This window comes from Platichthys flesus, chromosome 1, assembly GCF_949316205.1.
Source record: "Platichthys flesus chromosome 1, fPlaFle2.1, whole genome shotgun sequence".
NCBI classification, from domain to species: domain Eukaryota; kingdom Metazoa; phylum Chordata; class Actinopteri; order Pleuronectiformes; family Pleuronectidae; genus Platichthys; species Platichthys flesus.
The window spans coordinates 14,244,196-14,259,483 of NC_084945.1; the positions used below are offsets into that span (position 1 = coordinate 14,244,196).

Here is a 15,288-nt window from a genome sequence, read left to right on the forward strand (position 1 = left end):
TTTCCCCCCTGACCTGCACAGAAGAGGTGCCGATTGTCATCTTCTGCTCCACTAAAGCCATGTTAACTTGCTGTGGCTAATGAAACTTATATTTTAATTTTAAAATGTTCAGACTCATTACCAAATGTATTAAGTGTTGGCATTAACAAGCTTGAATTCAGTTTTTCATGTTCACTCAAATAACTGCAAACTTCTATCTGGTAAAATGTTTTAGTATTTAAATGTTTCCAAATAATGAAACCTCGTTCTTTTCAAAGTGACTGTACAATTTCTCATGTAATCAGCCCCCCCCCCCCCCCTTTTCAATGCCATCACATTTACATTAACAAGACATTTTGTGCCTCTAGTGCCATCTACTGTCGAAAATACATAGTGATTAATCTAATGTGCGAGTTCACGGCCAGTGTAGATCCGACGTAGATAAGAGATTTGATTACTGTATAGATAACTTCCACAGTAGTGTTTCATATAGAGACACACGTTGAAGTACTAAAATCTAACGTGGTTGGGTTTTTATTTAGCTGCTTCAAGTTTGTGGTAGTGCGTGTTAGCTGTCAGACCTAATGGGACACTGGAAAAGAACACTTATTGTTGCATCTGTGCTCTTGTAAAAAGTCAAGATGTCTTCTGGGAAAGTGTCTGCTCACATCAGCTGTCATTCAGTGTCTTAGTTAGACCCACACTGCTGTGCCTTGTGCCAAGGTACTGAAGAAACTTGTGTTTGAGTAAAGGTGATGGATTTTCACTTATCAAATGCTGTTTGATAAGTGTATTAATGTGATCCAGGCATTGAACGTACACTTCCATTCTTTGCCAGTATTTATAAGACTCCCTGTTTAAGCCCCAGTAAAAATGGCTCTTTTCCAGTCAATGACTAGACGGTGAAAACCACCATCTGTCAAACAACCAATCTAAATCACGACATTCTCACATTGATCTTTTTGAACACTTTATTTTGCAAAGTTCGATAGGGACTATTTTTACTTCTTCTTCTCCACGTCCTGTTCGGCAGCCTCCTTGGCTCTCTTCGCACGGATGCCGAAGAGACGAGCATTGGAGCGTGCCATACGCAAGCTGGCAAAAGCCTTGAAGTTCTTCTCGTCCTCGGAGATAACTCGGGCCTTCTCCTTCTTGTGGATCTGAAGAGGGGAAAAACAAAAACCTCATGTCATTTTCCTTCAGTGATCAACAATTGTCTAATTTGCCAAATCACAAAATCCAGCCCATGTGAAAGTGTAATGATACAAATCAAGCCCAATTTTGGAACATGACCATTTTCAATTTCTAGCTGGATTTCTAAAAAGCAGTCATCAGAAAATAGGTTCAAATGGTTCATCAAGGAAATACAGAGATTCCGGAGATTTGTCATCATCTGACTGCTGCACAGGGTTCAGTATTCGGCTAAAGAGAGTTTGGCCTGTAAGAGGCAGATTACAAACCTAGTGGACGACCCAGACCCATCTCCTGAGCTCGCGACCCCAACCCCTCATCTTTCCAAAAGGTTCAAATAAAATCTTGTAGAGATAGCAACTTACAGTTTTGATGGGCATGAGTGGCCCAGCGAGCTGAGTGGCCATCTTCACTTCCTCCTCCTGGAAAGATAACAAACATTTAGTTCTTCAAGGGAAAAAAACAACCAGTACATCTTGCTACAAGGCTGAAGAATATCACCAACATGAGTACTAAGTGATAGAACTTGAGGCAATTCAAGAAAATAAAACATCACAACACAGGCTAGGATGTTGTGCAAATGCCAAAAAGGAGATCTCAACAGTTTCAGAGAGTTACAGATTTCCTTACTGCAGTTAAGATAGGAAAAGCATGGTAAAGTTGGGTTAGTCTGTTTTCCAGTAAACTAAAATTATTTTTGATTTACTTTCATTAACAGCAAAACACCAAAATTAAGATGATTATCTCCTGATGCCTTTAAAGATAATTTAAACCATCTCAGAAAACTTAGCATTCATTTTAACCACTAATAAAGTCTGTAAGAGTGAATGAGTTTCTGAATCCGCAACATAACTTTGTGACAAGAGAGAAACTTACAGTGCTGTCTCCCTTCTTGGGGGCTGAAGCTTTCCTGGGGAACAGGATGAGCTTGGAGCGGTACTCCTTCAGACGCTGCACGTTGGCCTGAAGAGACTCTGTGGATCTGTTACGACGGCGGGAGTCAACAGCGATGCCGATGGTGCGGGCTGTCTTTTTGTGGATGCCAGCCGCCTGCAGAGGGGAGCAGAGCATGTTGGGATTAACAAACTATAACTTCAGATTTATTAACTACGACACTAACAGATGCTCAGTTTGTTGATTTGGTCAAATTGCTTTTTTCTTCTCGAGTTACTACAACAGTCATCAGAAAAGGGGTTCAACGTATCATCAAGCATATGCAGAGATTCCGGAGATTTGTCATCATCTGACTGCTGTAGTGGTAAATAAAATATGATTCTTATATTTCTGATTTACTCTGCCACATTTCCCCAACATGTTAGTGCAGATATTTTTATTCTACATTTATACAGGAAAAGCTCCATTTGAAAATGCGTCATGTCAGCATTTACTCTACGAGCTTACTGACATACACTTCACAAAATGAAGCCTTGTTACTAGAGGGAGCCTTCTCATGATATCATCTGGCATTTTAATAGCCTGATAGATAATAATAAAAGCACTTACTTGAAACACATTATAATGATTCAAGCTCAATGTTTTTAATATCATATCCTGATCTCCTAATGGCAACAAATGTCGACATTTTTTCTCCAAAACGATGGCTTACGTTATCAAATTGACAAACAAATTTGGCTGATGCTGAGGATTTAGGTCTGAACTGGGGATAGTTGTTTACAACAGACATGGGTGTTTCGCATTCCCCCCTCTTAATTAAATAGTAATCTTAATGGTTCTTATTCATGGTGATTATGGTCTCAAATTAGATTAACATTGAATTTATTTACATCTTATTAAAACAACTTACTCCTGTAAGAGACTAAATGTGAAGGAAAACCACCAACTAGTCCACATGTTGTGGGGTGCTGCACAGTAGTACTCATTTAGCCTGCCTCCCACATCAGGCGAGTACATGGGAGGAGAGAAGCAGCAGAACACTGGCAAGAACATCAAGTATTTGAGCTGCACATCATGTTCTGCAACTGCAGCTTTTTGTTTGGGTGGGATGCATGATTCATCACAAAAAGGTGGTGCTTGTCCTGCTTGCTAGTTGTCAATACATTTGAGGCGGAGATCAAATTGTTTAACTCTATGTTTTAGTATCTCAGTGAGGCTGGCTTGAAAATAAGTTTCAATACACATTGTTAGTTAGACTTAATTTTCTTAAGTTTAACTGTCCAATTTAGGACAAAGTGAAAAGAATGAAAGGTAAATAAATCTTTGACAGATGACTGCAATATATTACCTTAAGTTCCTCCAGGGTGAAGCCACGTCCGGCACGAACCTTTGTATGGTACCTGATCGTGGGACACCGAACCTGCGGCCTTAACGGTCCTGCGACAGGACGGGGGGCGATGTTACGGGCCTTGATCTGACGAGCCTTACGCCTGTGGAAAAATGTCTTCATAAGAACCCACAATAACTGAAAGCCTTAGGAACAATGCAAGTATATATAGCATAGCATATTACTGATTGAAACCTGCTGGCTCCAAAATGCAAAGCATTCATTGAAATAATTTGCAGCCAATGGGTAAGTGAACATGCATTAAAAATTAATCCGATTTCAAACAAGATTAAGGAGGCTCATGTCCTACTTTCTGTATTTTAAGTATGAGGATTTGAGAGATTTTAATACAGATAAGCAATTACACCGAAAATAATTTGTGCCTTTAACAGACACAATTACACACTGACCTATAGAATATTTAGTTTTTCATCCATTTATCCATTACTTCAACTTACTCCCTAACTGTTAAATGACAAACATTACATTCTGTGCAGCATTAGTGATGCAGGACTTGAATCAGACATCTCTTCACCTAAAAACCGCTGAACACATTATTCGCCTCCATTTAAAATGCTGCACATGCAAGAACAACAAGCTTCATCTTAAACAATCATGTAAAGCTTGGTGTGTATTTGACTATGCGCCTCAAAACTGACAAGAGGAATAAAGCAACAGTTGGAGAACTGATGTCTGCAGGCAAGGTGAACATTCACTACATTTGAAAACCCCTTGCAGCAGCTGAAGGTTACGAGGAGCCCTGACTTTAATAACACTTAATATGATAACTAACTTAAGGGTTACTTGCATCCCTACTTGTCAATGTCAAAGCCACAACAGCATGTGCATTCAGTTCTTATAACTGGGTGTTATAGTTGGTTGTTATTATAAAGTTTAAATCTCCAAATGAATTCTTAGTAGCTTGTTATTCTTGATGGATGCAGTCCCTTGGTCTCAAGACAACACAAATAAGAGATGCCCAGTTGGTTGATTTGGTCAAATTGAGTTACTACAACAGTCATCAGAAAAGGGGTTCAACGTATCATCAAGCATATGCAGAGATTCCGGAGATTTGTCATCATCTGACTGCTGCAGTGGTAAATGAAAAATGATTCTTATATTTATGATTTATTCGGCCACATGTCCCCAACAACATGTTGGTGCAGGCCTTTCGTTATTCTACATTTATACAGGACAAAGCTCCATTTGAAAATGCTCCAAGTCAGCATTTACTTTACAAACTAACTGACATACACATCACAAAATGAAGTATTGTTGTTTCTAGAGGGAGCCTTCTCATGATATCATCTGGCATTTTAATAGCCTGATAGATGTTCAAATAAAAGCACTCAATTGTAACCCATTTATAGTGATTCAACACTATGAACTCATGTAAACCTAGAAGTGGCTGTGGAGGTGCGTTAGCTTCTGTTAGCAACCCTACTGTCCCAGGGCAGCAAGCTGCTCTCACCTGCGGATCTTCCGGGCGGGCTGGTTGAACCAGGTGCGCACTCTCTTCTGCCAGTCTTTGTGGAAGTGGGGGTTCAGGATCATTCCATTCCGGCTGGGGGCCATGGCTGCCTACTTCCCTGCAACACAGCACAGGGACGTGAGCTGAGCGTCATGCCGAAACACACCTCTAGCTCAGTCCTCACGGAGCTACGTCTGAGATGCTAAGCTAGCCGGTGAGCCAGGCTACAAGGTGACGTTACACTATACATTTAGTGATCTTTGCTGCTCCACCATTACTTGACTGTGTTCGGTTCTGCGTTTAAAGACATGAGCAGTTGAGGTTTAACGCTAAAACCACTGGCCTGTAGCCGCTATGCTAACAGTCACACACTTGTCCGAGCATCGCTGCTAAAGCAAACGCGTATTAGCCAAACAACGAGGAAATCTACATCAATAATCACCTTATTTCAAAGGGGAAGAAACACACTATTTACAGCTGTAGGTGGAATTAACAAACATGGATAAAGTAATAAGGATTGACTCAGATTAGTTTGAAATATGTGGGGAGAGATTTTCATACCTACGAGGGAGGAAAATGGCCGAAGGGAAAAAGGAAGTTGTCATCCGGTGGATTGTGGGATATGTGTGAGCCGGCCAATAGGAGAACAGACGTGTTGCCAAAGAGTGTTTAAAAGAGCAACCCGGCCTACGAAAACACGTAAATATAAATATCTCAGACTGTTCGATGTTTGGACATTTGCAGATATTATGGACACATAAAGAAAACATATAAACCAGGGGGGAATAGAAATGGGTAATTTGAGTAAAACCACGATAATAACACTTTCAATTCACTTCATTCATCTTTGTCTCAATTCAAGGAAACACGTTTGGTGCCTTTTCTTATTGTTCAAGGGGAATTTGATTTAGTTTCCCCTGTAACTGTGGCTTTATGTGTTCCATGGATTTTTGGCGATAATCGTGACCCAACTGTCGAATTGCACAGCCTCGATACATTAGTGTGGACCATAATAAAACTATATTGTGAAAGTTTTAGATACATTCGGTTGAAAATCTTAAAGATTCAGACGTCTGTGCGTGTATCATTGCACCTGAGGTGTATTCTGCAAATTAAAGTGGAGGGTAATTGAGTTTATGATATATTCTGTGTTCTGGAGATTGATGGGCCTGCTGTAAGTATTGTGTTTTCTGTCCTGGCCACTAGATGTCGCCTCTCACCAAATATCAAGAATCAGCAGTAGGCTTGACCACATCTTTTTAGATCATAGTTAGTTGGCTTATTGTAAACAGACATTGATTAGTAATATTACTTGTTTAATTGAAATTAAATGAAGTGCTGAATGGTAGTAGGTTAAATAAGCAAAGCAGCTTTCAAATTATTGTTATGTGTGTCAATAGACTGATTTCTCTATGGTTGTCTTATCAATCAGTGCCTGCCATTTGAGAGTAAAATCATACTCCAGTTTAAGATTATATCCTGAACTTATTAATAAAGCCTGCTATGAAGAGGTTGAGAATCTCCAACAATTTGTCCTAGTTGGTTCCAGTTAATTATATATATATATATATATATGTTTATATGGATATAGTATTTGATGTGCTTGGTCTGAACCTGTTTCTCTGCATGCCCCGTACCTGCTGTGTTGTCTGCTGACATATTGAAGGGAACATAAATACATCAGAGATAATTATACGAGAAGAAGACATTTCTTGCGTGCAATGCTTTTAGCAATAGTCATAAAATGAAAACAGTCATCAACTGCTCCTGATTTATGTTACCTGAACATTACTGACTGATGAAATTACTGGTTAGGAGTTAGTTGGTTAATTTCAGCTGCTTGCCCTCAGGTGATCATAAACTTCACACACAGCTTAATATAATTTATGTTTGAATAGTACAAAACTTCAAACACAGTCAACCTCTACGGATAGTTGGATATTAACAAAATTGAATGTCACTCAGAGTGTATATCTCCGCCAAAGACAAAAAGTCCATTTAAGTTAAATAATAACTATGCGTTCCTTAAATGAGTTTCTTCATCAAGATCTACGAATCATTCCCTGGGTAAACAGTGACAATGTCGAAAAACATCCTTTCTCACAATGTTAAAGAAAGTGAAAACATTCCTGGATCTTTGTATACCACGTCTTTCCATCAAATTCAGTGGAAATCTATATTTTCTGATAGTTTATTTGGTGAGAATTTGTCAATGATTGAACGGACTGATCTGTTAACAGCTCTTGTTTCCCACTATCAGCCTGAGAGTGCAGCTTTTTGTTCCGTCACTGATTCATTAATCATTCATCAGCTGGCTTCTGTTATCTCTACCTATCTTCACCTGAGGGCAAAGGTCGAGATGTGTGCAGCTATAAGCGAAAAGCAGCAGCATGTCATGTCAGCGCATAACCAATAACATACTATGAGCACGCTTCCTGCCTCCAGCACATCATACACTGTGAATGAGCCTATTTGCAAGATGTCTGTTGCTGGACTGTCTTTGTCCCTGTGTGAGCTGGTGCCTTAGAATCATCTCAACACATTCCAGTAAAACAGCCAGGATGTTATTTTTTTATTTAGATTTTATTCAATGAAAGTGACACAGCACAATACCTCTCCTGTCTTTTAACACATCTGTGCACATTTAAAATTGGAGTAAAGCACCAGAAACAAGTGCCAGTGACACAGACATGAGATCTTGAGATTAAGAGCACTTTCGGTTTGCTAGTGGCTAAAACAAATCTTCACCTTCTAAGTGGGAAGTTGTTAAAGTGTTAAAAATTATTTTGATAGCAAAAATACAGTATCAAAATAAATAAGTGTCACACAAGATGTTAGTAACACAGCCTACTAATCTTTGATTGAAATGACATTACAAAACAAGCACACCGACTTCATGGATTTATTCTTCAAGGGAATGAATTAATTTGTCGTACGCAGCTTGATCCATGAGGCCGTCGAGTTCTCCGGGCTTCTCGATCGTCATCTTGATTAGCCATCCTGAAAGGTAAGATTTCAAATGAACATGGTCTTGTGAACCAGCTGTGACATTATTCTGGTTTGGCAGCTTTTTATCTGCACTGGCCACAAATGAACTGGGAGCAATTCCTGGAAACAACTATGACCAATGAACTGTTGGATAGTCTCACCCTCTTCATAGCAGGCTTTATTCACAAGTGCAGGATTCTCTGTTAGCTCCTTGTTGATTTCAGTCACTTCTCCTGTCAGTGGGGAGTACAGCTCACTGGCAGCCTTCACACTCTCCAAAGCACCAAACTCCTCTGCAGCACACACAGACAGATGACTAAAGTTACACTACGCAAACTTCACCAACAGCTTAAGTCAATGGAATCAAAGGTATTGGTGCATTAACATTTGAATAAAGGATAATTTTAACGTTTGTTTGCTGCCTTGGTTTTATTTCCTCCTTTTCACCTGAAAGATCGACATTGTATGTCATTTACTAAGGGGTTCACAAACTTATGCATATAAACACACTCTTCATCCCACTACTGCCCTCAATTACTCAAAGAAAGGTGAAGTGTCCTCCAGGCTCTTACCCATTTGTTCAAGTCTTTGGCCAACTTCAGGGAGTCCACAGTAAACCACATCACCTAATGCTTCCTGCAATGATAGGACACAGTGTACGAATTATAAACCCACTTTAAGTTTTATATAGAAGTCAGAAAAGGCCGCTGCTGCTCTCTACTTTGTCGACTCATCCCATGAAAAGATCAAGATCAGTGTAGGAGTCTCTCTCTTTCCTCTCCAAGTAATTTCAAAGTGAAATTAAGGTCATGACTTCTTACTGCACATGTAGGGACAAATGTGTGAAACGCTGTTTATAAAGTTCCCTCTGATGAAGGAATAAATGTCCATAAAAGATATAGAAATGTATTTATCAGCAGGTCAGACAACTGTACAAAATGTGGTTTGATTAATCTTACATATTACTGAACCGTAGTGTACGTGCACAGCATCTCTCAATTTGAACTCCTTCTGCTGTAGTAACAAATCTGCCCCTTTAGAGCCGACAGCATCTCATCTGAACTTCTGTAAGTGCTGCCTTATGTTTATATGAATACAAAAATACATACATTAAATGTTTTGCTCTGTAAACAAATGTAAGAAGGTTAATCCCAGCAGTAAAGCATAGAGGCAACAGCATTGGCGAGAACTGTACTGTATGACTTTTAGCTCAGTTGAACTTTGTTCCCTGCGTAAATGCTGCATCGGCACAATCCTGTGGCAGCTGCACGTCCTGAACCCCTGTAACCTTGATCTGACACTAATTCGTATATCTGTACAGTTCACTTTTGAGGGTCAAGGCTTTGCCACCATTGTTTCAGCCTTTAAATTAAACTTGCCACTTCATAAAGTCTAAAATCATTTGAGTTGAACATAAAAAGGATGCCGTTACATCAGAATTAGTCTTTCTTAAAAGCATGTGGTATAGTTCTATAACGCTCTGGGAAAAAAGAACCAAATCAGCAGCCTGAGGTCTTTAAAATTACCATTAAATATGTGGTCTACTCAGGTATTCACATTCATACATGCAGTTTGCTGATTAGTCTTTATTCAGTCCATTATTCGGGCTGGGTTATCTTTACATTTACAGTAGCACATCTTCAGTTTGAACATTTCCTTTTGAATGCAAGGACACAGGGGTTAAAGAATATATACAGAGGCATTAAAACACTGCAAAGAGCAGGTGCAGGGGAAACACATAGTGAGGTAAATGCTTCAGAGGTTTCATACCAGTAAAATGTTTGACAACCCGTAATAAAAATCTCCAAGGATATTTGCAGTTTCCTTTTAAAGTAGAGCAACAACCAATACAGCAGACAAAGTGTCTATCTCTCCACATCAACACCTTACATTATATTATCCTACAGCCCTACTGGCAGCACTACTGAGCGGTGAGCAGCAGAGATCAAATTATTAGCATTTTAAATGTCACTGCCTGTGTTGGTGGCAACACTGCCCGATATATGATAACACTGTTTATAAGTAAGGAACTGTTTCTCTGTGGGCTGCATTGAAGATAAAAGGTCACATGCTTTCATTCGTAGATTTGAAAGTCTATAGGTTGACATTTTCTGCACATCAGAGCACACTGTCGCTAATCAATTGTCTCCAACAATGGTAATAAAGCAGTAAATTAGCCTGATACAGTAAAGCTGCGGCAGGGGAGGACAAAGTGCAGTGGCCAGCAGCACACTGCAGGCGTGAGTGTATCACTGTTTCGATAATGCCGCCAGTGAACCTCTGAACCAAGGGTGTCATAAATCAATGGTGAGTGAAGGGACCTACCTGAGCATAATTGCTGATACCGACTGTGCCGATGCCTCCTTCTACTTTCACCCACTCGTGCTTATCTGTGAACTTTAGTGCTGTGGAGGGACAGAGAAGAGTTAGTGTGGAACAGATGGATTCATTCATGTGTTTACACGTCATGAAACTGTGAATCCCGATGATGAAAGAAGAATGAATTGCGGAAGTTCATTCTTTCTATGTCCTAAAATAATTTTACTGGAATAGGCCCCAAAGCTGAGGGAGTAGACAGGATCTTATGCAACACCATGTGTTGTCTATTACAGATTAAACAAATGCTCTTTGCTAGTTCCATTAGAACAACCTCAACAATCTTCAGCTTTGGCTCTGGACCTTCAGTGTTTTAACAGACGAAATGGTTTTGATTCAAAGCCCAAGCTGTCACTCTCAGAGAAGAGCTGCCATGGCTCAACAATTTCCAGTGTTGGCATGAATCACAACATGGAGGAAAATACAGGTTTGAACCAGATTGTGAGCTGTGCAAGATGTTGGTGATGTGTCCTGAGAGAGATGTTGTACAGAGCCAGAGAAATGTTGTTGTCATGATTTAACTGGGTCAAAGATTTTAAGATCACACGAAGTGACGTCTGAGAGGAAGAATAAACCAATGAAAGCGACTTTTAGACCACATGTAATCATGTAACCTTCAGGATCGTGGACGACATATTGTTTAATGAGCTGCTGCTTGTAGCTCGAGACCTGTGGAATTTGTTATTTCCGCTCATTGATTGACATCCCCGTGTTTTCAGTCTGGCTGGGACACACAACAAAGAAATAAAGTATATCTGTAAACTTTCCCCAACACAACACGTGGCTGGTTCTTCTCTGTGTGAACTGCAGATTCACCACTTTTCAAAACAAACTTTTCGCTGCCCTCCATGCTGCATTCCTGAGCTTTTTTGGTGTGTGCAGCGGTGTGCACCGTTACATTGGCTCCGTGCAGCTGCAGGCTGCTGTATTCTCTCTGTATAATGTTCGATACCTGAGGACAGGACCGCGGTGGAGCTCAGGGTGCGCGGGGAGTCGCTCCTCCACAGCAGCCGGGCGGCGCAGAGCTGCGCTGCGGGCGCCAGCTGAGGCAGCCTGGGCGAGAAGTTCGCAGAGACGCGTCGCAGCGCTGTCCTCATCGCCATCTTCACCGGGAGTGAGTCCGCTGCTCAGCCCGCTGCACCACACCACACCGCGGGGGCGAGCACCAGCCCTGCCAGTGCGCGCTCCCGCCAGCAGAGGGGCAGGGTCAAAAGGGGGGGGGGGGGGGCACAGCTTTAAAACCCAATGTGACTTTATTCACTTTAAAATAACAACACATTTACATTGGTTTATTATAAGAAAATAACTGTCAGGTTCATAAGGTAACAGTATTCACTTATAAAAACAGTCAAAGTAATGCATTCATTTTTGGAGCAAACCACTTCTGGAGTTTCAGGAGTAAACAGAGTTGCAGCCAAACACAATACAATTAAAGTAAATGGTGACCGATACATCAAGTAACAAAATCCTCTAATCTGAAGCGATTCATATTTTTATACAATGTATCTTTTGTTCATCGAAGTAATATTAAATGTATCTGAAAAGTACAATGGTCCCCTCAAATACACCCACCTATGTCAAATACTTGAGTTAATGAACTAATTTACTGCCTCCACAGCAACTTGATCATAAGCTACATAACCAACTTTACTAAATGGACACAAAGCCAACCTGCACATAGATTCCAATCCAGCAACCGCAGTCCTGCTGCCTCAAACCACCCGAGCTGTGTCCTCTCCAGCATGTGCATGGTTGAGGTCTGATTAGAACTGATCCCAGAGCTCAGAAGTGTCCTGATGGAGCTTTTTACAGGTTGAACTTCAACACACCGCAACGTCCTACCAACCAGACCTTTAAAAATGATTTGGTGGAGCATATCCACATGATGCTGCAAAATGAGGCCACAAAGTGTAAGAAAAGTCTTCTTCCAAAACCTCAACTGCCCAGATGACCTGAAGTACAAACTCAACCTGGATGTCTAGAGGGGCTGACATCTCGATAAACTACCTCAAGCCTACGGCAAGATTGGCTGCAGACACCAAACCTGTAGATGAGTCCAAACCACATCAACATGCTGAGAGAGGAAGCAGGGACAAAAAGAGGGCTGACTCAGCTGGCACATGGTTTTCAGGAGGAGAGACAGAGCACAACATGGAGGAGGAGGTCGTATCTGCAGATTCTGACATAAGACACCTCCTACACCAACAGAGCCTGGCCTAACCCTAACCCTAACCCTCTTAAAAGTATTATTAAAGACTCTTGAAGTACCCTTGTTAAGGCTTTGCATTAACCTCCCTTGATTTTGGAAAGACGAACCAAAAACGTATCCCTAACCTTAACAATGAACAACATTAACCTAACCAAAATTCCCATCTTACTGCTAAACCTTTTTCAGGACCTCAGAATTTATGTTTTGCATCATTAGGATCAGGCTTTGGTCCCCATGTGGTCTGCTGTTCCTCACAAGGTTAGTGTTCATGCTGGTATTAAAGACGTAACAAAAACACACACGCACACACAAAGGAATGTTAACAACATTTGTGGCGTCTGTCTGCGGTTTGCTCCTGTTTCCTAAAGCTGCTTGTGTGAGAGTGACTTATTTCATCTACGTCAGTCAGCACTTTCATGAGGGGATATTTGTTTATTGTTATTTTGTCATTGTTTAAGCCCAGTCTAACTGTTTATGTTAGTTTTCAACTGTTTTTAGCAGGCATGTGCACAGACATTTTGGGGGGCAGGTGCTGAAACCAAAAAATGGGCACCCGTCGCCAAAATTGTTTATGAAATTAAAAATAATACTAATAATTAAATAAAAAACACAGTAGGATATTTTCAACTTATATATTTATTTTTGTTAAAAAACTAACTCAAATTATCAATTGAATAAATAAATGTATAACAGACAAAAACACACAAAACAAGACCATATTGAATAACCAAATAATATGTTAATGTTAGGGTTAGTGATGTGATGGGCTCCTCTGGACCAGGTAGGGTTACTGATTCTCCCTCATATGTTTTACAAGTTGATGGCCTGATACAAGATAAAAGAGAGCTGCTGAGCTGCTATAGCTGCAGTTCCCTGTCCTTCTGCTTTTGGAGTCTCTCTTTTCTTGGCATTATGCTGCAAATTTTGTAAATGAGATAAATCAAGGATGTGCATAATTATCCAGAGTGACTAACATAATCTATATAAAGCTGACAACACAGAACACACAATTTTTTTTACTGTTTTCGGACATAGTGGAAGCACAAGCAGCATTACATTAGTAATATACCACAATTTGCCTCTCCGTCATGTAGCTCAACTTAAGACCTACCTTTCATTTCAATAATTACGATTTTAAGTAAAACAAAACTAGTGAACTTGTCTAATTTGTAGAACAGTAAAACTGCCTTTAAATGATCTGTCTGCCTGCCTGTCTGTCTGTATCTCTCTCCCTCTCTCTCTTCATTAAACATGACAAACGTCAGTAAACAGCTGGACAAGGCTTTGAAATCACAGAGTTCTTTGTTTGTTTATTTTTTAGGAAACGTCGGACCAGTTGCGATGTAATGTTTTCAGCGGCGCTAATGTTGTGGTTCATTTATCACCAAACAACGTCATGAACTAGTTCATAGTTCAGTAAATTTCATAGTTTTAAGGTGGAAAGTGAGAGTGAAAGACTTAACTTGTTAAAGAAAACTTTATCCATCACTACCCCTTTCCTTTACTGTCGGAATCTTTATCAGACAGTGTGTAAAAATCCCTCTCTGCTTTCTCTTGCCATCTGTATATGAGACGGAGAGCTGTTGTGTTGCAGGTTTTGCCTGCCCCTTTAAGGAAAGTTTGTAGTGTGTGACGTAGTGCACCTGGGTATTGTGGGAATGATGATGATGACAAATAAAATATAAAAAAAAAAGTATTTATAAAATTAAATAATATTAAATTTGTAATTTTTTTTTATTAAATTAATTTAAATTAAAATGTGCGCAGAAGTCCATCGTGCAGCTCCTGCGCAGAAGCCCATCGTGCACATCTTGCACAGAAGCCTACTGCGCACATCCTGCGCAGAACCGAACTGCGCAGGAATTGCGCAGAGCCGAACTGCGCATTTTTTTTATTAAATTTGTCCATGTTTTAATATTTAATTAATATGAATCAATATATTGCCAGCTGGAAGATGGGAAAGAGGTCTCTCTTGTTGGAGAGCGTACGCCTTGCCAACTAGGCCACACCGCCTAATGATTGGAATGAGGAATTAAGCAGAGTAATAACATTGACAAATTATCACTAAAACTTCAGAGAAAATATTTTCTACTTTACTACATATATTTGACAGCCTTACTTAAAAGTTACTTTTATATTTTGGGCTTTTAGATACAGGATGATTTAACATACTTTAAAAACCTATTGTTAGAGAATGACCCAGTACTTTTCCAACCTTGTCTTCGGACGCCTTACAAGAATCAGTCTGCTATGATGTCCTGAGGGCGGCCCCCTGCTGGCTGCTGGGTTCCTCTGCTGCTCTAGCTTGGTTTGTGCAGCTTGTGATTATTCAAATTGTCCATAAAAGAAAATCTTTAATATCCTTCAAGGGCAATTTGATGTACAACCAGCAATCATCAATTGATGACAGAGAGAGTAATTTTTATTCTTAAATATTGATGAATGAAGAAAAAATTGGGCTCCAGCAGAAGAGCACTTTTCTCATCCAGGGCAAAAGGGCCAGTGCTTGAGCACCACTAGGCGTCTATATGTACACGTGCCTGGTTTCTAGTAATAAATGATTTGATTTGAATCACAATCCAGGGTTCCCATAAACTGGGAAATCAAACTTTTCTGAGATGTATAAATTAAGCTTTTTGAACAGAGATCCTAAGACACGAGAGCTGAAGATCCCTGATCAGAATGTGTCTCAATCCCTCACTCGACCTGCGAGGGTGGGTTTGTTACACAGCCAATGTATTTCCACTTTCATTTAGGAAATCCTGCAATTCTGCAACACCATCTGGACTGTGT

General features: G+C 40.2%; 2 protein-coding genes and 3 non-coding genes across 5 annotated transcripts; all 5 read right to left on the reverse strand.

Moving 5' to 3' along the window:
• Window positions 1-936: 936 nt before the first annotated feature.
• On the reverse strand, window positions 937-5,623 carry rpl13 (ribosomal protein L13). The gene is made up of 6 exons (XM_062385861.1): window positions 5,484-5,623; window positions 4,923-5,040; window positions 3,413-3,554; window positions 2,047-2,220; window positions 1,536-1,592; window positions 937-1,139 (listed from the first exon to the last, which is right to left on the reverse strand). Exons 2-6 carry the CDS (start codon window positions 5,024-5,026, stop codon window positions 981-983), a joined length of 636 nt encoding a protein of 211 aa, XP_062241845.1. The 5' UTR covers window positions 5,027-5,040; window positions 5,484-5,623; the 3' UTR covers window positions 937-980.
• Window positions 1,293-1,370, reverse strand: LOC133959143 (small nucleolar RNA MBII-202). The gene has a single exon (XR_009921769.1). It is a non-coding gene; the product is annotated as a small nucleolar RNA MBII-202 (small nucleolar RNA).
• Window positions 2,337-2,412, reverse strand: LOC133959157 (small nucleolar RNA MBII-202). Its single transcript, XR_009921772.1, has one exon. It is a non-coding gene; the product is annotated as a small nucleolar RNA MBII-202 (small nucleolar RNA).
• LOC133959150 (small nucleolar RNA MBII-202) lies at window positions 4,452-4,532 on the reverse strand. The gene has a single exon (XR_009921770.1). It is a non-coding gene; the product is annotated as a small nucleolar RNA MBII-202 (small nucleolar RNA).
• A 2,187-nt stretch (window positions 5,624-7,810) lies between the features above and the next one.
• On the reverse strand, window positions 7,811-11,425 carry gcshb (glycine cleavage system protein H (aminomethyl carrier), b). The gene is made up of 5 exons (XM_062385873.1): window positions 11,239-11,425; window positions 10,236-10,315; window positions 8,483-8,546; window positions 8,072-8,203; window positions 7,811-7,922 (listed from the first exon to the last, which is right to left on the reverse strand). Exons 1-5 carry the CDS (start codon window positions 11,387-11,389, stop codon window positions 7,825-7,827), a joined length of 525 nt encoding a protein of 174 aa, XP_062241857.1. The 5' UTR covers window positions 11,390-11,425; the 3' UTR covers window positions 7,811-7,824.
• Between the last annotated feature and the right edge of the window lie 3,863 nt (window positions 11,426-15,288).

Bases quoted from the DNA above. Each gene is read 5' to 3' on its own strand.
- rpl13 (XM_062385861.1), bottom strand. From the start codon at position 5,026: ATGGCCCCCAGCCGGAATGGAATGATCCTGAACCCCCACTTCCACAAA. The intron at 1,593-2,046 runs GTAAGTTTCTCT...TTATCTTTCCAG, and splicing joins CCAAGAAGGGAGACAGCACT to GAGGAGGAAGTGAAGATGGC. The intron at 1,140-1,535 runs GTAAGTTGCTAT...TCCCCTCTTCAG, and splicing joins CACTCATGCCCATCAAAACT to ATCCACAAGAAGGAGAAGGC.
- gcshb (XM_062385873.1), bottom strand. From the start codon at position 11,389: ATGGCGATGAGGACAGCGCTGCGACGCGTCTCTGCGAACTTCTCGCCC. The intron at 8,547-10,235 runs GTAGGTCCCTTC...CTATCATTGCAG, and splicing joins GTATCAGCAATTATGCTCAG to GAAGCATTAGGTGATGTGGT. The intron at 8,204-8,482 runs GTAAGAGCCTGG...TGTGTGCTGCAG, and splicing joins CCAAAGACTTGAACAAATGG to AGGAGTTTGGTGCTTTGGAG.